The 23,387-nt window shown below is 34.3% G+C and overlaps 1 protein-coding gene across 17 annotated transcripts in view; it reads right to left on the reverse strand.

The window, feature by feature from the left end:
* Positions 1–334: 334 nt before the first annotated feature.
* Positions 335–23,387, reverse strand: part of LOC127852283 (sushi, von Willebrand factor type A, EGF and pentraxin domain-containing protein 1-like) — a 34,096-nt gene continuing 11,043 nt past the window's right edge. For 4 of the 17 annotated variants that reach the window (XM_052386193.1, XM_052386186.1, XM_052386182.1 and 1 more), the window contains 14 exons: positions 23,035–23,211; positions 22,323–22,499; positions 21,331–21,507; positions 20,379–20,555; positions 19,669–19,845; positions 18,677–18,850; positions 8,116–8,292; positions 7,251–7,427; positions 6,021–6,142; positions 5,340–5,672; positions 4,791–4,992; positions 2,047–2,216; positions 1,583–1,704; positions 335–1,458 (listed from right to left, as the gene is read on the reverse strand). In XM_052386193.1, the coding sequence (XP_052242153.1) occupies positions 1,206–1,458; positions 1,583–1,704; positions 2,047–2,216; positions 4,791–4,992; positions 5,340–5,672; positions 6,021–6,142; positions 7,251–7,427; positions 8,116–8,292; positions 18,677–18,850; positions 19,669–19,845; positions 20,379–20,555; positions 21,331–21,507; positions 22,323–22,499; positions 23,035–23,211 (2,615 nt within the window). In that variant the 3' untranslated portion in view covers positions 335–1,205. The remainder of the gene's footprint in view (positions 1,459–1,582; positions 1,705–2,046; positions 2,217–4,790; positions 4,993–5,339; positions 5,673–6,020; positions 6,143–7,250; positions 7,428–8,115; positions 8,293–18,676; positions 18,851–19,668; positions 19,846–20,378; positions 20,556–21,330; positions 21,508–22,322; positions 22,500–23,034; positions 23,212–23,387) is intronic. The other 13 variants (XM_052386196.1, XM_052386191.1, XM_052386195.1 and 10 more) reach the window with 10 other exon arrangements.

A 23,387-nucleotide genomic window follows, 5' to 3' on the forward strand; every position in this document is an offset into this window, starting at 1 on the left:
GTCTTATTCTACTTCAATTTATTAAATTATACGTTTGCAAACATATGTTCCATCAATGTATGTTTGGTCAATGGCATGTGTTAATTGCCAGAAATTTGAGACGGTGTAAGATTTGCGTTGTTGTCGTGGTAAAATGTGTTATAACCGTATTACCTATTGGGCATTGGGCGGTAGTTGCTTTTTGAACATTTTATGTATGTGTCGCATATTTTCGGACATGATATAATATGTTAAGGTCTCTAGTTTGCATCTATGTCAGTTACTTGTAAAGTGTCAACCGGTGGTCAGTTTGTTGATCTGGCTGACATGCATTTAATTGTCAATTAGAAAATAATAGCCGATGCAGATTTATTAATATTAGAAAAACCAATAGTTCAACTATGACGTTACTTAAATACATAATACATAAAATATGACATTCTTACATCCATAACTCAATTATTAAAGTTCAGTAACGTATACGTTTTATGCAAACAAAAATATAGAGGTTAAAATATAACTTTAAGTACGGTTTATATAAAGGAATAATTGTAACAATGTTGATAGGGTGCATTAGAAGCAACTAGATAACAAAATGACAGCGACATTTTTCCGTTATGAAAACCTTCCCTTTTTCAGGTCTACAACACAAAATTTGGTGAAATAAACGAGCGAGTTGTGCGCGAGTGTACAATATGCACGTGTAATGCTGTACATGAGAGATTATAAGAAGCACCCTTAAACTTACAAACTTCATTTCCAACATTAGTGTGTTCATATCGCCCGAGTTTAAGTTTATTGTAGAATGACTCAATAAGCGGCACAATTGAACACCAAGTATTGAACTGTTGCATATGTTAACACTGGATGTTTAATACATTTTCTCATCATCACCCAATACACACGCTACAATAATATTACAACATGTGTAATAAGTATGGAAACAATCATGTTTAGTACAGGACAAAATCAAAACATAAACTGCATCACACTTACACATAACATCACACAAATTATACAAATGGTAAATCCATTGCAAGTAATATGATTACCGTTGGGAGAAATTATATATGATTTTCTATCCGAACCCAAACATCTTCTTCAAATCTCTGTACATAGGTATAAACATCCGACACGTTATAAACACTGTCAATATTCGATTCGGATTTTCTCTGCTCACCATAATTTTGTACATTTCCCAAGACCCGATTTCGAAAATTGGTCGCTTATTTCTCCACATCCACCGACAAGTCTTCAATCTTTGGGCAGTCTTTTTTGTCCGCCATTTGTATTTCATCACTGATCGTGTATCTTGAGCAGTCATCAGGAGGGTTGATCTGCTGGTACAGGTGACAGTATTTCTGGCTTCCCTCAGGAGAGCAGCACTGGTAGTAACCCTCATGGAGGAGTGATGCAATGGTGGAGTTCTCAAACTCCGCTGCTACAGCCCCCGGATACTGAGACTCCAATTTGCTGAACCTGAAAACGTTGTATTTTCAAAAATTAAAACACAAGACGCTGCCCATAGTATGAACAAACGGGTATCGCCTGAATCGAATAAATTACTTATTTAAATTTACTTGAATCAAATATGTTAACTCACATGTAGCAGCATCTTTGTTTGATCCCGTAGACGCTGAAGAACCAGGACTCGTAGCATGTGGTGTGGGTGAACTTGGTTCCGATACCAGGTAATATCTCATCTTTCCGAGTAAACATGTAATCCTTAAACATAACAATGCTGAGGATGAATACAGCCACTACTCTATATCTGTATCTTGGTTAATGTTTCTAAGCTCAACACACATACACAAAATAAAGCATATCCTTGAAGTAGGTCTTATACACAGGCAATCTCATTTACAAATGACGAACACAGGAGGAAATGGCCTATAAGAAGTGTTCTTTTCTTGGTAACTGTATATGAACACACTTCATTCAACCCTATTAATATAGTAAATATAGTATATTGTACTAAATTAATCATCAATAATAATTAATATTTTAGGTCGTAATGCTGTCGTCTTCATAAACTTATTGAAGCTAATATATGATAACACCTCGTACCTCTAACATAAGCACCTCTTGGCAGGGACAGGGTAATGCATAGACTAGCTGTTCTGTAATCCAGCTCTTTAATGTGTAGTTATTTGCCATTACAAATTGCAAACATCTAGTCTCGTTCAACATGGAGACTGTTATAGCTGTAACGTTGTACAGCCATCGACCGGGGAACGCTATAAAAAATTCAATAAATGAAAATTCAATATAAAAATCATTTATATAAAATAATAAATAAATAAAGCAACTTTTGAAATAGATGATCGAGCTACAAAATAGACCCTTTTCACAATAGGCCAAAATTGATAAGAGCGCAAAGTCACGTGACTCGCAGAACTCCAGAACGAGGCTGAACGTGTATAAATGTCCAATACTCCCGCGCAACGCCGCATCTGATTCCAGCCTTTCACTTTTTTGAACATTCGGCGATTCAACGACTTAGAAAACACAATATGACATTGTCAGAATAAGTTATAAATATGCAATTCACATTATTAGTGTCAATACATTAAACAAATTGTATTGAATAATTTAATAAAGTACTTGTTTTTCTCCTTTTTTTTAAACATTTGACACGCTTTGTTAGAGCTTTTTTATCGCGCTGTTTGAAAAAAAGATCTATCTTGTTTATTGATACATATGTGGTTAAGTAGCCCCTGTGTTCCGGATAAACCAATTATCTCGTTATGATCAGATACTGTGCCGACAAATACTAAATAAGAGCATGGTGTCATAAACCACCCGTGGTAGATGCCTGGTCATTGAACACCATGTTATGGTACCCCAATGTCTTATCGTGGTAGAAGTATTACGTAGTCATTTCTAAGACTAATGTACCGCCAAATACTCAAACTAAATACTGTATAGATATTAACCAGTTTTAATCATAATACTACAGTGAATGCTGGACATTTGTCCTAGCCTATTTTCCACACAGGCGGACATTCGTCCCTATGTTTTTGACAACCTGAACATTCGTGCCTTCTTTATTTTGACAATGCACATACTGATTCCTACATAATTTCGACAGCCTGGACATTCGTTCCTTCGTTATTTGGACAGTCCGTAGATTCGTTCCGGAATAATTGCTATCCCGGTCATTATTATCAAATTTTAACAAAATAATATGGCACTCTGGGCATTTTATCCGGTATTTTAATATGTCCTTATTGAAATAGTTAAAAATTATGTTCCTATATTTTGTGTATATTTTATATTGTGTATATTTAATATTGTTGTAAGATTTTATCGTGATCATGAGAATGATAACGTTAAAAATAATCGAATATATCGACTTACACTGAGATCTGTAATTTGCCAAAATGCAGAATTCTGGGCGTTAAAACTATGTAGGAGTATATATATCCGGTCTTTCAAAATAATGTTGGAACGATTGTCCGGGATGTCTAAATAGCGTGGGATTGAATGTCCGGGTAGTTAAAACAACGCATGAACTAATGTCCGCCTTGTCAAAATTAGCGTAGGAACAATTTTCCCAGTGAAAGAATATTCGGAAACATAATTAAGTGCTTAATACTTATATATAAATTTGAAATATTTATAAGCTTTTATGTTAAACCCGAAACCTATTTAGCGGGTACCGCTTACATAAAACTCCGTCCTTACATAGTCTTATTAAGAGTGTTCGTTAGTGTATGAAAGAACACAATTAAAACAAGAATTTTCATTGACCACAACGGGGTTAAAGAATGTTTCCGAAAAATCAAGACACACACACACACACACAAGAGAGATTTATGGCGTTCGTTTTTTCTCCTGTTTAAAAGAATTCTTCAATATTGTTTTTCACTGTAAAAGCACATTAATAAAAGTTAAACGTTAAACATGTATCACTTGCTTTGCATTTTCTATCGCTTTATCTTATGATTGAGTCAACACACATTTTACACGTTCAATCGTTCGTGAAAAATGGTACAGATAAACAAACATAACTTTGAGAATTTAAGTTATATAATAACCTTTTGTATTATACGACTTTTGTATGTCTTTGTTTTGTGAAATTATCAATGTTTATACTTTAGATCACATATGCTTTGATGACAATGGGTATCTTGAATTTGAATCAAGATTAAATTAAATGTATATACACGTATACACTAGTGGTACTATATACTATGGCTTTGAAATATGACTTGGGTGTGAGAATGTTTATTTCATAACCCATCATCAATATATTGACTAAACAACACATCCATGTATGCATATGTTTGCCGTAATTGTAACCAGTGTCAGTATTTATGAAAATTCCGAATAAAATCATAAAACTAAACTGGTTCATAATCATCGATATGCTCCGCCAAAGATCTATACACGTTCATCCTCGTTCTAAACTTCGACGCGTCACGTGATATCTAAAAATAGCAACAGCGGTAGTATTGTGAAACTGGTCTATTGATGTGTTACTCCAGCAGCTGGAGTTTTACTTCTTTATATTAAGATATGTAACCAAAAACAAATCCCAAAGTTATTGCATATTATAGATTAATCTTACACATAAACACTAACAAGTACCTACTATAACAATTTTGCGATGTTATTGTTTCATTACAAATAATAATGTAGATATTAAACTTAAACTAAAACAAAGTCTAAAATGTCTGTACTCCTTACGCGTTTATGAAAATGTGTAACTGTTTGTATCTTCAATGAAAATAATCTGATTAATATTTGATCACACTTTATGATGGCGTCCGCACTCACAACATATAAAAGTTGTCAAATAAAATTACCAGGGTTCACGTTGGATTCCTTAATTAGATTTGTAAAGTTGTTTCTTGTAGACAGAACGGATGCGGAATAGTCCAAATGCGTGTAACCACTGGCAACAGATACTTCCGGTAATGGTCTGATGCTGAACTGTTCTCTGTCGTAGTTGAACATAATGTACGTAAACATACCGTCTGTCACTAATATAACCTGCATCGAAAGGTTCTGTAAACAAACGAGCATAACTCAAAACTACATAACAATTGATGTGCTGAAAGAGAATAAAAAATATTGACAATAAAAGAAAAAACATTAAAAATGCATCTTAAAATAAATAATAACCATATTTAATATACCTACAATGTATTCATGTTTGTGACGTTTTTTAACTAAAGTACTCTAATTTTAGGCGTGGATATATGAAAAACTTCACAAAATTTGTATCACAATAACGCAAACAGAATCTAATGTACTGATATTATAATCGGTTTACACGTTATGTTCTAAGTTGAAAGCCATACAAGTATTGATAAGCGTCACGAAGATAAATTACAAAGTGTTTTGTGATTAACCTGATGATTGACGAGTTCATATCCGGGTTCGTATGGCGAGTGGACAGTCACGTGTTTCCACGTGGCGACCAGGGCCACACTGACATTGAACTCAGTTTGGTTAGTGTATTGGCGAACGCGGTCCTGAATTTTTAAAACGTCAGCCTTGTCTCTATCAGTTAAAACGTGGATCCACAGTCCACCATTAGATATATTTCTGCTGTCAATGTCAGTCCACAGCGGAGCAATGACGATATGTTTCTGAATGGCAGCTGTCCACTCGCTGGGAGTTTCGCCACCATATTGATTGTAGAGTGGCTGGAAGTCGAGAGCGATGAACCCATTCATGCTTGGCTGGAACAAACAGCAGCAACAAAATGGCAGCTCGTTAAAGTGACCAAATGCTAATTGTATAGTAACGAAAGTCATAATGAGAAATATTTATAATTTAATTTAATCATAATGTGCTAGCGTCATCTAGGTAGGGTCGGTATCCTGTATTCCATGGTACTTGTTTTAATAAAATACTACTATTTATGGATTAGAAGAACGTTTTAATAAATGACGATTTGACACCAGTTAAAGAACAATATTGAATGAAACATTTCGTAATTAAGAACTGTTTTATATGTTAACTGTTCAGTTTCCATTTGTTGAATACGTAACGTAAATACGATAGGAACATAATAATAAAAATGATACCCTGAATAACGTGTAGTATGTTCCAAAGTAAGGAAACCTGTTGGGTATTTGAAATGTATCCAAGATGTTGTTGTCACCATTGAATCTTGTTCCATTTGTTTCAAATGAAATGATCACAGGCTCTAAAACAATGAGAGTCAACATTAATACAGAATCGATTGAAGTGACATATTGTGATTATGATTCGACCAATTTACATTGTCAAATACCATAACTTAAAACGACTATACAAACCAAGTATATATGGACAAGAAGACCACAAAATGATTTGTTTAAGCCAATAACTATAATACGTGTACACATACATAATAAAATACAATTTTGTTTCCAATGACGAGCTTATACACAACATATATTGAACCTAATGTTAAAGTCTGAACAAAAGCAAATCGAAGAAGAATAAATAGGTATTACAGGAGATTAAATAGGTTTTAAGAAGTGTCATAGCATGTGTCAAACGATTAACTTATGCATACCGAAACAATCGAGAAAAGCGTTACCTTGCACAAGTTAAGGCGGACATGAATAGTTATAACTTCCCATAAGGTTTACACAACGAGCATGTTCACCACATGGGTGTGGTTCTAAACATTCATTGATATCTACATAATATAACATTATATATAGATGTTTAAATACACAGGTATTCAGTGCGAATCCAAAGGCGCTCGACTTTGATTTTAAAACGTCTTTGAAATGTGTTTATTCAATAAACAAAATCGTATTTGAATTAATAGGAAATAAATTAATGTGTGTTTGTTCGGTAGTATTTTTATTGATGTATTTGTGCTTAAAAGTCGGGAAAGTTTATAAACATAAACATATTCGCTTACGGATTCATTTAGAACACGGTGCACTATCATTATGCGCTTCCTTTATGTCACCAGCAGACACTTGGTGATAACCTTTTGACACTGCACTATGTCAAACTGACGTGCAATTTACTATGTGTAATATCGTCCACTGTATATTACCATTTAGGCCACCATTAGGCCAATTGATTTATCTGATAAATCCACAAAATTAAACGTCACGTGCTTGCTGTTGTTACTCAATGACATAAATAATACTTGTATGTATATGTGTTATGATTGTGTATTTATTCGAATTGAATCGTTTTTGAATACTATTATATTAATGTTTCATCGATTTTCTCTGAAAACAAAATGCATATGACATTTTCCTAAAACGGAGTTTCGCCATGGAATGGTTCAACTAAAATAAGATGACCTTTTATAGCGCAGCTTCCATCGAGACCCCTCCATGATCCGTTCGAAAGGCATTTAGTACTGCTATTTCTTCCAGTAAAATGGTATCCAGTGGTACAGGAACAACGTCCAATCGATCTGAACGTAGTGCTGGTAGCTATACATGTGCCGTGTGCTAAATCAGGAGGAGGTCCACAGTCTGTTGAAACAAACGTATAATATTTGACATATAGAGACATGTTTCATTTGCAATCTTATGCCCTGTATATACATTACACGTAAGCATCGCCACGCTTTGAAAAGCATACAGGAATTGATGTGTGTTTTGAAAGTGCGATGCAATAAGATAAATCTTGTTTTTCACAAAGCGTTAAATTAGTATAGCTGGGCTTCAATGACAGTTCAAGTACCCATCAATGTATACAAACTGACGCCAGTGTGAATGGACTGGTTAAAGGTGGCGATACAAAATATTCATGTGTGTCATTTTATTGCGAGTCTTTGAAAATTCTCGTAGTTTTTACAGTTGATGACTTGTCAAAAGCCAATGACTTCGAAACACAATGACTATTGTGGGTTTTTCTTTTTTAGTAGTTTAATTAAACATGTAAGTAAATTAACTTTACAAAAACAAAGATCAAAATAAGTTTTCGTAAACAACCCCATAAAACATTAAAAAAATAAATTAAAAATATCTTTATTGTCCTTTGTGGCTTTGAGGCAAGATTAGCAAACTCTATTATGCTAATTTGGTTAAAGAACGTCAAATCGTCCCCTTTTTAAAAAACAATTGTCAATAGAAATGTATTGTTTAAAACACAATTATAACGTGCAGTTAATTGCGTGCTTCGTTTACATCGTCCTGTGTTTTAAATATATATCGTCACCTTTTATTTTGCAATTTGGAACTTCTGGTCGCCATGTAGATAATGCCGTACAGATTGATGTGTTTGCTCCCACCAGCTCGTAGCCATCGTGGCATGAAAATGTTACCGTTGACAAATAAACTGTGCCGTTTGAAGTGTCATCATGGCGATTTGGATCAGCGATTGGATTTTCACAGTCTAAAATTAACGATTTTGAACTCATGCGGAAAATGTAAAATAGTCTACTGCGGCGATGAATAAAACATCGCGTATGACAAAATTAATTAGACAAAGGGACAACTTCATTCAGCAGAATACATAATATTGCATGACACATGTTCGATAAGAATTGGGAAACCCGCCACTCTTGTCTGCTTAATATATGTGACCGGGTCGACTTTCTCCCGATTTGTTTAGTGGTTAATAACCCTTACCTATTATTTTAACATTATATCGTCCCATTGGTGCAAAAAATTTCTAATTTCAATGTTACATGGTATCTTTTTGCACCAAAGGGGCGATATTTTCTTGATCGTGGTCACATGATCAAATTGGTGGGAAATGCAAGCAGATATTTGCTTTTATGTAATAATCGAGTTCAAGTTCACTCTAGTGGTCAGTTTTGGTTCTTGTGTTTGTATTTTATTGTATGTTATTGAAAACGGTTGCAATGCATTGTTTTCTTGGTATGTCGTTTGAGGTTTGAACATCTTTAATGTTCAAATCACAGGATTTCGCGAATGTTCAGAATTGCAGCAAAAAAAAAAAAACACTTTTAAATAGCAACTTATACATTCAGTTGAAACTTCATAATATCTGATTGCATGCTCTAATTTACAGCACCAGTATGTTGAAAGGAGAGAGACGGATGTGAAGAGAAAAGGGACTCAATTCCATAAATTGATCCTGTCAGATTTTCTCTGGGATAAACTGATTTTTGAATATTAGTATGTTTTATTAAATAACATTATTGAAAAAAAGTGATCTGTGAACTATAATATCTTGTTTATGATATTGTCATGTTAATTGGGACAATACACACTCATAACCACGAGGGTTACAAATGGCGCCCAACGGAAATAACCCACGGATGTAGGACTCCCGTCAGAAAACGCATTCTGTTTGACCATCGTCACCGGTATGCAGCTGTCAGGTGAGCCTAGGCTACACTTTGTACATGTACAAGACATCACCACTCCTCGCGAGGATTTCTTCTAGACCCAGCACTTCATGTGAACAATTTTAAACGCACACAACTATTGTGCAATCAGGACTTGAAACAGTGTTTCTATTTTAAGGCATTGTGTTGCAGTGGCCAAAAAAAGAAAAACATCAGATTTGTAAGTACTATTTTTATAGGAAATTTTGCAGTTGTTACAGTTTTTATTTTGGCCATATTTTATTATTTTCTTAAAAAAGGGGGGGGGGTGTTGAAAAAAAACTAAAACATCTTGTGTATTTCCATTGTGTATGATATTTTAATTGTGAAAGTGTTTTTTGAAGAGCTTTCACAGGATACACTTGAATTAAATGGTGGCCGAATACAGTATTTAATATTGGCATTCTTTTAATACTAACATTTCATTAATTGTCACATTGCTGCTATATTGAATTTACTTTTATTACTGTTCATACCATTTCATAGTGTTGCAACCGTTTCAGTTATTCAATTGCTGACCCTGACCCATAATCCATATTTTCTGTTGTCGGATTTGTGAAAAAAATCCATGATTTTGGTGTTCCCGGTTATTATCTGGAATATCTGTCCGTGTTGACCTTAAAGTGTACAATTTGGACCTGACATTTCATGACGATTGACAAGTAAATAGTTCAGTAGTTTTTATTATGTAGCATTCGAATTGTAGTTAGAATTTGTAGTTGTGCAGACTATAAGAATAATTACTTAAACTCCTTCAGTTTTCGAACAAAAGTATTTTATTGCAGTATGTTGTAATACATATTGTAATTTTTAAATTAATAAACAATTATTCAATCATTATCAATATTAATATTGTTCTGTTTAAATTTCAGTTTTGTCAGATATTTGGCCAGAATAATATTACGTTCTTTTCAGAAATAAGAGTTCATACATATATATATATGCAAATACATGTATGACCGACACATTTCATAGTTTGATAAAGTGTTTTGTTCATCGTACTCTGAACGACAGGATATATTACAATATAAAGAAGTAAAACTCCAGCTGCTGGAGCAGTATTGAATTTTCATTAAAAACAATTAGTTGGTCCTTTATTTAAGGCAAGTGACCGATTGCCTTAACAGTACAAAACAGCACAATACAGCACAATACAAACCAACATAAACACAAAATATGAATAAAGCTGGGGTCACCGCCTTGGAACGGTCAATGCAAAGCATTGGGGGTTTGAACCTGGTTATGAGCGCTCAACCTCACAAGCATGATTTATTTTACCGTAAAGTTTTTCTACTTCATAATAAGCGAACATTTTGCAATGCCGTAGTTACCATAAAGTTATTTAAAATAATTTAGTAAATTAAATCAAAGTCAATAATTTAATTAAATACACTTAAACTGTTCAAAGAGATACATATTTTAATAAAATTAATTTAAAACAGAAAAAAGTTATTTAATTAAACTTTGCTAATTGAACTAGAAATTGTTCTTAATTACATTGATCATAGCAGTGATAAGTGTATGCCAGTTATAACTTTAACATAAAGTATACCGCTATTACATTTCGAGATAAGTGAATTTTATTGTGAATGAATGTTATCATGATTGTACTATTTTGAGTTGTTTGAATTTTTAAGTTTTTGTACAATAGGTTGTTTTGGATATTGAAATTTACCGCCATAGTGATAATCTTCTGCCATTCAGTGCACCACAGGTGTATTAAAGACTTATTAAAAAGTGATTTTGACTTTTATTTGTTAAATACTATCAAAAGTGAATGACATTAAGTGTGTGTGTATAGTTAAAGACATTTAAGTGCTTACGTGGAAATATTTGTGAAATGGATCAGGAACCTGATGTGCAACAAGAAGAATGAAAATTCAACATGGCGACAGGCCATGAAGTCTTAACAAAGGACGAAGTTAGGTTGTTGGAAGCCTTGAAAATGTTCGGTTTCCAACCGAAGTGTGACACTCCACAGGATATGCTGAGGATTGCACAAGCGTTTGGAATTGTGAAAGGTGAAGAGTCGGAACATGTTGTGCCTAAAGCAACTGAAGTTAAAGTGGGACATCAATATACAAAACTGTCTACATTCTTCAGAGATCAAGGGAAAAGGGAAGTCACATGGGATACTTTCAAGTATGAGGTGAAGGCGACAGTTAACAGCAAAGTGTTAAAATCAGAACAAATTTGATTGGGTGTTCGACGTGCTGTGAAAGGAAGTGCTGGGGATGTACTGCGTCTTCTAGGACATGATGTGACTCTTGAACAAGTTATGCAGAATTTTGAAAGGCACATATGGTAGTATAAAGTCGCGGGAAAGAATAATGCGGAAATTTTATTCTAGCCAGCAAGAGACAGGAGAGTCTGTGACAGTATTTGTCGCTAGGCTAAAAGAACTGTTTGAAACTGCCATACATTTGAAGGCTTTGAAACGATCCGACATGGATGTGTTGAAAACTGTTCTGCATGCCGGATTAAAAAAGGATTTGAAACATCTGTCAACTTACCAATGCGACAAGTTAGTAGAGTACGATGAATGTAAGCGTGAATTACGGAAGATAGAAGCAGACATGAAGGAAACTTGCTGTAAATGTTGACAAGAAAGAGCAGTCTGATCTATCAGAAATGAAATATTTTCTTAAACAATTGAACCAGCGAATAGAGCAGCTGGAGAAAAAGTAGGAAGCGCCCCAGTATTATGCAGGAAAGAATTATTACAGGGGTCAGGGTCGTGGTGCCTATGCAACAAGTAGTTACAGAGGTGGTTGTGGCACTTCTTATGATAGAGGCAGTGGCCGTTGTACTTCTTATAGGGGCAGGGGTGCTTATGCACCTAGAGGAAGCTTTAGACCTCAAAGCATAGCGTTCGATATAGAATGCTATCAATGCCATCAAAAAGGGCATGTTATGAATGACTGTCCTGCAAACGCAGAGGTCATATTGTTTCAAATGTAGAGAATAAGGGCACAAACAATTTAAATGCCCAAAAGTGTAAGTTCCTCGATTACAGGGTCGAACATTGGTAAAAATAGGATAGACCCTCAACTTGTTGGCATAACAAATGAAGCCATAGTTTATATTCATGACATCAAGACAACTGCACCTTTAGACACAGGCAGTTGTGTCAGTGTTTTATCGGAGTTTTTTCATAAAACTCAACTGGGAAATATTAAGATTCAACCTTTAAACACTCTAATGAAAATTGAATGCGATGATTGAAAAGAAGTGCCCTATATTGGATATATTGAAATTGATTTGAAGATTGATGAAGGTTTTCCTAGGTCTTCATTGAAACATTGTTTGTTTCTTGTGTCACCTGATACTCATTATTCTACCAGAGTACCAGTGACCATAGGCACCAGTATATTACAATAATATTTGACTAAATGTCAACATAACTTTGGAGATACTTTTCTGCAAAAAGTTAAACTACACACTCCTTGGTACCTTAGTTTTAGGACCATGGTTATAAGAGAAAAAGACCTTAAAAAGAATAAAGATGACATTGCAATAATAAGATGTGCAGTTCCGCACAAAGTTTTGATAAAGCCAAATGAATGTTTGGAACTAAATGGGTACATTGACCGGACTGTGAATTACCCTGATATAACAGCATTGTTGCAGGAGTCAGAACACAGCAACGTGCCATCATATGTCGATGTGACACCGGCAGTTGTGAATGTGAAGTCAGATCAGACAAATGTTATTGTTACATTATCTAATCTGACAACCAACACTGTTGTTATTTCACCAAAAGCTATATTGTGTGAACTGCAACCAGTAACGGTTACAAAAGAGGAAAATTGCACTCTCAATACTGAACATTAGAAAGTAATTGACAAATTGAACATTGATGAACACCGAATATTGTCAACTGAACAGAGAGAAAAGTTAAAAGACTTACTTAGGACACATAAAGGGATTTTGTCAACTTCAGAAAACGACATAGGAGTATGCAACAAAATAAAACATAGGCTAGACTTAATAGATGAAAGACCCTTTAAGCAAAGACATCGAAGAATTCCAGCTGCAATGATAAGAAGTAAGACAACACATTAACCAGCTTTTAGAGGGGGGGGGATAATTAGACCATCAAAATCACCATGGACAAGCAATGTTGTATTGGTAAGAAAGAAAAATGGTAATCTTAGGATGTGCGTTGACTATACAATGTTGAATAATAAAACAGTTAAAAACGCATATGCATTACCAAGAATCGAAGAAGTGTTTGGCTGTTTACATGGAGCAAAGTTTTTTTCTACTATTGACATGAAATCTGGGTATCACCCGGTTGAGGTAGAGGAAAGCCACAAGGAACGCACAGGATTCACAGTTGGTGCCTTATGATTCTACGAGTTCAACAAAATGCCGTTCGTGTTGAGCAATTCGCCCGCCACTTATCAAAGATTAATGGGGGAATGTCTACAAGGTCTGAACATGAAAATCTGTGTAATATTTCTGGATGACCAAATTATATATAGTAAAACATATGAAGAACATTTAGAGGGATTAAACATCATACTTGACAGATTGAAATCATGTAACCTGAAGCTGAGAAATGCTCTTTTTTCCAGACAAAAGTCAATTTTCTAGGTCATGTGGTCAGTGCAGATGGTATTGAAACAGACCCTGCAAAAATACAAAAAGTAAAGGACTGGCCTACACCTAAAAATGCGGATGAGCTTCGCTCATTTCTAGCCTTTGCGGGATATTACCGCAGATTTGTTAAGAATTTTAGCAAAATCACAAGGCCATTATCAGAATTGCTTCCTCCAACATCAGTTAAAAAGGGCAAAGCAAAACAGCATACACTTTGGAAATGGACTAACAATGAACAAGAGATATTTGATAAATTAAAGCAAATTGTATGCTCTCCTCCAATTTTAGCAAATCCTGATCTCAATAAATCATTTGCGTTGCATACTGACGCGTCAACAAAAGCTTTAGGTGCTGTTCTATACCAGACTCAAGAAGATAAGAAACGAGTCATTGCTAATGCAAGCCGCACCTTGAACAAAGCAGAAAGAAATTACAGTGCCTTTAAGTTGGAATTCATAGCCCTTAAGTGGACAGTGACTGAAACGTTTTCAGACTTCCTATATCTAAATCATTGTTCAGTAATTACTGATAATAATCCGCTTACTCATATCCTATCTAGTGCAAAGCAGGATGCAACTAATCAAAGGTGGGTAGCTCCATTTGGGTAGTACTCAGTTGATATAATTTACAGACCAGACTTGCAAAATAAAGATGCTGATGAGATGAGTAGGTATCCATATGAACTTATTGTAAATAACAATATAGAAATGGTAAAAATTGATGAACAAACTGTATAGGGCAATATGTAACGGTATGTTTACTGTTAATTCCTACATTGAAACTTTGCCAATGGGCACACTTAATTTTTAGAAAATAGATGAAATAGGTCAAGGACTTGCGCAAAATGAATTAAGAGAAATCAGAAAAATGCAAAGGCAAGATCAGTTCATTGATCGTTGGAGAAAATACCAAAAAGATGAGACAATTCCATCTGTATTTATGACAAAACATGATTTGATTATGAAAAAACAATTTAACAATTTTAAAATTAAACGTGGAATTCTTTATAGAATAATACATGATGAAGATCAAGTGATAGAACAACTAGTTGTACCAGACTGCTACAAAAATGATATCCTAATAGGAGTACATGACAATGAAGGACATGGACATCCCGGAAAAGAAAGAACTATGAGGTTGATAACGGAGTGATTTTATTGGTCAGGGATGTCATCTGAAATAGATAAGTATGTGACAAACTGTGATAGATGTTTAAAACGGAAGTATGTTGTAGCTAGAGCTCCACTTGTGAGTATTACCACAACATATCCGTTGGAATTAGTCTGTTTTGACTACTTGACTCTGGAGCCATCAAAAGGAGGCATCAGTAATATCTTAGTTATCACAGATCATTGCACAAAATATGCTGTTGCCTTACCAACAAAAAAATCAAACGGCGAAAACAACTGCAGAAGCGTTTTACAACAACTTTGTAGTGACTTATGGAAATACTCACACGTTTACATTCGGATCAGGATGCTAATTTTGAGAGTGACATTATAAAAGAACTCTGTAAATTAACAGACATTAAAAACAGCCATACAACAGCTTATCATCCTCAAGGCAATTCAGGCCATGAAAGATTTAATCGAACCTTATTGGATATGCTTGGAACTTTGAATATTGAACAGAAAGAGATTGGAAAAAGTACATTGGACATCTTGTATATTTTTATAACTGTGTACCGCGTGACTCAACAAGGTATTCACCATATCAATTAATGTTTGGAAGAAAGCCAAGTCTTCCTATTAATGCAACGTTTGAAAAAATCAGAGACCAAACAGTTAGTAAGGAGACAGATGGCTACATTAAAGAGCTGAAGGAAAAAATTAAAACTACAAGAAAGATAGTACAAATTCATATAGTAAAAGCCAAAACTAAACAGAAAAACGGCTATGACAAAAAGGCAAAAGCAGTCAAAATATATGTGGGAGTTAAAGTACAGTTAAACGACTGGCATTTGATGGCAAACATAAAATTGAAGACAAATATGAAAATGAAGTATATAAAGCTGTACAACAGCGAAGGGATTACATACCTGTATTCAAAGTCAGAAATAAAGATCTTGGAAAAGAAAAAGTATTGCATCGAAACCATGTGTTTCGAATAGAGGGACAGGAGAATGAAAGTGACGAATTGATTGCTGAACAGTGCAAAGAATATGAAACCGAGGTTTCAGTGAAACGGAGTTAGGTGACGTCACCAGAAATGATGATTCCGAAAGTGAAGAGGAAGCGTACTTTGTAGATACTAAATTGGCACATGGGGACGCCCATGCTTCAGTCACAAAGAATCAAGATATTGAAAATCTGAGTGTTGATTCAGAATCAGTGTCTGGAACAAATGTAGAGTCAACTAATGTTACAGTGGGAGAAGCTGTAAGTAATCAACCTGAAGGGTTAGATACAACAGAGAATGTTGAGCACAAAGCTGATAATTCAGAGACTAGTGAGGATATTCTACAAGATGAAGCGTCTGCGAATACATGAATAGCATCTGAACATATAGAGGCAAATTATAAAGGAACACTGGATAAGAATAAAGGAAGATGTGGTTCAGAAATAAATGCAGAAAGTTCAAGACAGGAAATATATCATGCAAGAAGTGTTAAGAGTAAAACACCGCCTGTTCCTGAACTTCGTAGATCTGAGAGGACTAAAAAACCACCCGATAGATATGGTGCTTATCTTAGGACCTCAACAACACCAGAATCACTAGAAAGTAAAATACAGACTTTAAATGTTTTACTTAATTCAAGGGTTTTGGAGAATATGGATGTTGAAATGGCCAATAAGTTAGTTGCGGCAATATTTATTTTAACAACTGACATAATTTGATGTGTTTTACATTGATTTTAAATATGTGTGTAAACTTGTATATAGTTTTAACAATTTACAGGTGAAATGATTACATCAAAGAAGTATTATATAGGCATTATTGTCTGATTATAATATTTGGTTTCATAATTAATATCATTTCACAACATGTAAATGTTTAATGCTATGTTGGGTATTGAATCAGTTATATACATGTCATAATATTGTTGTACGTACATGAATGTTTTAGATTGTATTAATGTTTAATTGTGATACATGCATAACTGTGTATTGCTTACAGTTAGTATCAAGCTGTCACATAGTATATGATAGAAATTGCGTTTATCTTAAATATGAAATAAATATATTTTTGCATAACTGAAGAAACAAAACAGAAACAAAAAACATCATTAAAATATTATTAAATTAGTTATTATAATTTAAATTAATCAAAACAATATTAATATGAATTTTACGAAATATACTCAATGTAATTGTATGTCTTTAATATAAATGTATACAATAAGAAAACTAAATTTAATACAATGTAAATGATAAATAAATAAAATAAATATATTTTAGATTTTAAAAGACCTGCGAGGTCGCAGTTAAAAGGTGGGGAGGAGGAGTTCGGATACGTCGATGCAGTTACTATTATGTAGGGATTAAATGTAATGGGGTTGACATTGTTTAGTCGTTAAGATCTTGTATAGTATTATTTGTAATAAGTACAATGCAGTTGCTTTTAGTCAGTTCCTATAAGATAATTTATGGTAGACTGACGGTTTTGACAGATTGGGTAAATGGCGGGACGTTATTTCTCGAAGTGGGGGAGTATGTGACCGGGTCGACTTTCTACCGATTTGTTTAGTGGTTTATAATCCTTACCTATTATTTAAACATTTTCTTGAGTATGGTCAGTGGTCACATAAACAAATCGGAGGGAAAAGCAAGCGGACATTTGCTTTTATGTCATAATCGAGTTCAAGTTCACTCTAGTGGTCAGTATTGGTTCTTATGTTTGTATTTTATTGTATGTAATTGAAAACGGTTGCAATGCATTGTTTTCTTTGCATGTCGTTGGAGGTTTGAACATCTTTAATGTTCAGATCACAGGATTTCGCGAATGTTCAGAATGGCAGCAAATTAATAAATTCACTTTTAAATAGCAACTAATACATTCAGTTGAAACACAATAATATCTGTTTGCATGCTCTAACTTACAGCACCAGAATGTTGAAAGGAGAGAGACGGATGTGAAGAGAAAAGGGACTCAATTCCATAAATTGGTAAGGATCGTATGCATTGTATCATTTTGTTGAATGAAATATGTTTAACTCATTATTTGGAAGGTTTTTGATTCTGCGTTTCTGTATTTATGATTATTGTTGTCATTGTTGTACCTGAATCTTATATGAGCAGTTGAGTCGTATAACATACATGTTAAGGCCACTAGAACAGAACTATTGTTTTATTGTTGAGTATTTTATTATTTTATATATTTCAGATCCTGTCAGATTTTTCTGGGATGAACTGATATTTGAATATAAGTCTGTATTATTAAATAACATTACTAAAAGAAGTGAAATTTGAACTATGATATCTTGTTTATGATATTTACCTGTTAATTGGAATAATACACACTCATAACCACGAGGGTAACATATATACTATATACAGGAATTTGTGTTTTTTGTAAGTAACCATATTAGTAGTAAAATTGAAAACTGATAGAAAAGAGAAGATCCACTGCAAAAGCTGTTTTAATGACACTTACTTCACTTGTATGTATACGGTTGTTATTGTGGATTTGTTTTTCGAATTGAAAATTTTATTTAAACTACTATGTTTCAACACTCTAATGTTGCTCTGACAACATAATCCATTTGCATCATTTACAGCTAAACACAAAGGATACACTAACGACGCAATTTGTTCTTGCCACAAAAAATGTTACTTATGCAGGTTTTGTCATGAAACGGGTTAAATTTAATAAGATTACTTTTAATAGTACATATGCCATCGGGACCTCTCCATGATCCGTTCGCGAGACATTCGATGCTATTTTGTCCAGTCAAAGTGTATCCAGTGATACAAGAGCACAGTCCAATAGATTGGAACGTAGTGTTGGTAGCAATGCATGTGCCGTATGCTAAATCAGGAGGATGTCCACAATCTGTTGAAACAAAAGTATACCATAAGAAAAATAGAGATGTGTTTTATTTGCAATATTGATTTTTTTGTTTATGAATGACAAATTAGCCACCAAACAATATCGAAACATCAATCATGTTCATATTGAATTGCAATGCCATATGTGACATCGTGCTTTGCACTCAAAGATATATCTTAAACTAAAAAAACTTAACAGTGCACGTTGCCATAAATTTATACAAACCTACTTTAATATGAATTTTCTGGTTCAATGTTGTGATTAAAAATATGCATGTGTATGTCTGTTTATAGCGAGTTTTCGTTAGGTCCAGATGTGCTGAAAATTGATAACTTATCTCAAACAGATGACTTGGATACCCAATGACCATGGTATATTCACTTTTACATAGCATTAGTATTTCTGTTAAATATGTGCGAAATTTATCATCATCAAGACAAAAATCATAATGAGTGTGCTTAAACAAGCTCAGAAAGCAATGTTACAGATGCCCAGATCATTATCGCACTGTCGCAAATTACGATTGCCTTCGCTTTTACCTTATTAAATGTACTGTATAGTCTGAATCAAACGCTGTCGCACATTCGGAGGAATTAACCTGCTGATTAATAATATCAGAATCCATCCATTCCATTCTTAGGTGAGGCAATGCAGAATGTTGGCATTCAATCACATGATTTATTTCTTTCGCAAACTTAAAATCGTTTTATTTTCATCAAATAGAAATGGTAATTATTGCATATTCCTTTGGCTAATATTATAAAAGTAGTAAAAAGCGCGTTACGTTTACTTCGTCCAGTGTATGAAATGTAAATGGTCACCTTTTATTTTGCAATTTGGAACTTCTGGTCTCCATTTTGACAATTCCGTGCAGCCTGATGTGTTTGCTCCCACCAATTCATAGCCATCGTTACACAAAAATGTTACCGTTGACAAAAAAACTGTGCCGTTTGAAGTGTCATCGTGGCGATGTGGATCAGCCAGTGGATTGCCACAATCTTAAAACACAATATTGAACATTAGCGCAAAATGTACAATCGTCTACTTCAGCAATGTACAAAAAGTCGCGCATGGACACTTTAATCGGACATGTTGAGTTACTTGGCTAAAATCACGACGTAATATGGCATGAGATATTTTTACCTAATCTGGAGAAAAGCCATACCTATCAAAATATATATAATATTCAGGGAAAATGTGTATTTCTTTTAAGGAAGTAGTCCTACTATAATGTTTAAAAACTGAGTGCTTAATTTAAAACCCAAAAAGGAAAAAAAGGCGTCCCAAGACAAACGCTGTCTTATTTACACGAATATCACTTGAGTTTATACGTGTTGTAATTGTGTATTTTTCGCATTTACTTTTTAACAACTGCTTTTATTTTGTTCCATAGTATTCCCGTTGGTTTGACAACACAATACATTTAAATTATTAACAAAAACATTACGCCAACGAGGGATTTTGTTCATGCCTCTCATGATGTCACATATGCAGATGTTGTCATTAACCGGTTCAAATATAATACCATTACTTTTTATAGTGCAGTTGCCATCGGGAACTCTCCATGATCCGTTCGCGAGACATTCAATGCTGTTATTTCGTCCAGTAAAAGTGTATCCAGTGTTACAGGAGCACCGTCCAGTAGATAGGTACGTAGTCTTGGTAGTAATGCATGTGCCATATGACCAATAAGGGGGAGGTCCACAATCTGTTGAAGCATAAGTATAGTAAAGAAATAAAGATACGTTTTTCGTTTGCAGTCGAGAGCTTTGTTCTGAAATACAAACAATCGCCAGTACGCTATTGCAATAATATAGCAATTGATGCTCATTTTGAATTGCGATATTGTTGGATTTATCATTTTTTGCACACGAAGGTGTAGAATATATGATTGTGCTTAAAAAAACAGTTCAAGTACCCGTAAATCGGCACAACTACACGATACTGTGAATGACTGGTTTGAGGTGATGATATAACATAAAGCATTTGCAAATATGTTTATTTTGAATTCATTTTGGTCCTGTTGTGTGTAGTAATAAGGACTGGTTATAAGTCACTGACTTGGGAAGATAATTATTGTGCTGTTCTTAGATTTTTCAGAACCTAACCTAACCTATGAACAATTTGCATTTATTAATACAAAGATCTAAATTAGTGTGCTCAAACAATCCTATAAAACAAGCGTGAACGATTCAGAGAACATAATCGTAACGTCGCAAATAACAACACATTTGTATTTGCATTTCTTTTATTTTGGTCAGATTAAGTCAGAATAAACAAACGTCACACCTTCGGCGCTAATTAGGCAGTAAATAACTACTGAATCCATTTATTCTAGTATGTGAATACACGGAAAGATTGGCATACAATCTTATTCCAATTATTCACAAAAATATAACGACAACGACGAATTATATTCATTTCACCAATGATGTCACGTATGCAGGGTTTGTTATGGAACGGTTCAAATATGATAATATTACTTTTTATAGTGCAGCTACCATCGGGACCTCTCCATGATCCGTTCGCGAGACATTCAATGCCGCTATTTCGTCCAGTAAAAGTGTATCCAGTGTTACAGGAGCACAGTCCGATAGATTGGAACGTAGAGTTTGTAGCAATGCATGTGCCGTATGCTAAATCAGGAGGATGTCCACAATCTGTTGAAACAAAAGTATACTACAAGAAATATAGAGACGTGTTTTATTTGCAACCTTGATTTTGTTTAAGAAATGACAAATAAGCCACCAAACAATATCGAAATATCAATCATGTTCATTTTGAATTGCAATGCCATTTGAAAAATCGTGCTTTGCACTTATACGTATCATATCTAAAACTAAACAAACTTGACAGTGCACGTACCCATACATTGACACAAACCTACTTAAATATCAATTTACTGGTCCAAGGTTGTGATTAAAACTATGCAAATGTATGATTGTTTATAGCGAGTTTGCGTTAGATCCAGATGTGCTTAACTTTGATAATTTGTCTCAAGCAGATGACATGGATACCCAATGACCATGGTATGTTTACCTTTTCATTACATTAGTACATTAATTATATATGTGCAAAATATACTATCATCAAGACAAAAAGCCAAATGAGTGTGCTTAAACAAGCCCATAAAGGAAAGTTACATTTGCCCAGATCGTTATCGCACTGTCGCAAATTACGATTGCCTGCACCTTAACCTTATTAAATGTACTGTATAGTCAGAATCAAACGCTGTCGCACATTCGGAGGAATTAACCTGCTCATTAATAATATCAGAATCCATCCATTCTGAGGTGAGGCAATGCAGAATATTGGCATTCAATCACATGATTAATTTCTTTCGCAAACTTAAAATCGTTGTATTTTCATCAAATAGAAATGGTGATTATAGACATATTCCTTTGGCTAATATTATAAAAGTAGTAAAAAGCGCGTTACGTTTATTTCGTCCAGTGTATGAAATGTAAATGGTCACCTTTTATTTTGCAATTTGGAACTTCTGGTCTCCATTTTGACAATTCCGTACATACTGATGTGTTTGCTCCCACCAATTCATAGCCATCGTTACACAAAAATGTTACCGTTGACAAAAAAACTGTGCTGTTTGAAGTGTCATCGTGGCGATGTGGATCAGCCAGTGGATTGCCACAATCTTAAAACACAATATTGAATATAAGCGCAAAATGTACAATCGTCTACTTCAGCAATGTACAAAACGCCGCGCATGGAAACATTACTCGGACATATTGAGTTACTTGGCTAAAATCACGACGTAATATGGCATGAGTCATTTTTACCTAATAATCTGGAGAAAAGCCATGCTTATCAAAATATATACTATTCAGGGAAAATGTGTATTTCTTTTAAGAAAGTAGTCCTACTATGATGTTTAAAAAATGAGTGCTTGAATTGAAACCCAAAAAGGAGAAAAAGGCGTCCCAAGACAAACGCTGTCTTATTTACACTAATATCACTTAAGTTTATACGTGTTGTAATTGTGTATTTTTCGCATTGACTTTATAACAGCTGCTTTTATTTTGTTCCATAGTATTCCCGTTGAATTGACAACACAATGCATTTGAATTATTCGCAGAAACATTAAAATGTACGAGGGATTTTGTTCATGCCTCTCATGATGTCACTTATGCAGATTTTGTCATTGAACGGTTCAAATATAAAAACAGTACTTTTTATAGTGCAGTTGCCATCGGGAACTCTCCATGATCCGTTCGCGAGACATTCAATGCTGGTATTTCGTCCAGTAAAAGTGTATCCAGTGTTACAGGAGCACCGTCCAGTAGATTGGTACGTAGTCTTGGTAGTAATGCATGTGCCGTATGCCCAATAAGGAGGAGGTCCACAATCTGTTGAAGCATAAGTATAATAGAAGAAATTAAAATACGTTTTTCGTTTTCAGTCGTGAGCTTTGTTCTAAAATACAAACAATCGCCAGAACGCTATTGCAATAATATAGCCATTGATGCTCATTAAGAATTGCGATATTGTTGGATTAATCTTTTTTTTGCACATGAAAGTGTAG

This window comes from Dreissena polymorpha, chromosome 12 (assembly GCF_020536995.1).
Source record: "Dreissena polymorpha isolate Duluth1 chromosome 12, UMN_Dpol_1.0, whole genome shotgun sequence".
NCBI lineage: Eukaryota > Metazoa > Mollusca > Bivalvia > Myida > Dreissenidae > Dreissena > Dreissena polymorpha.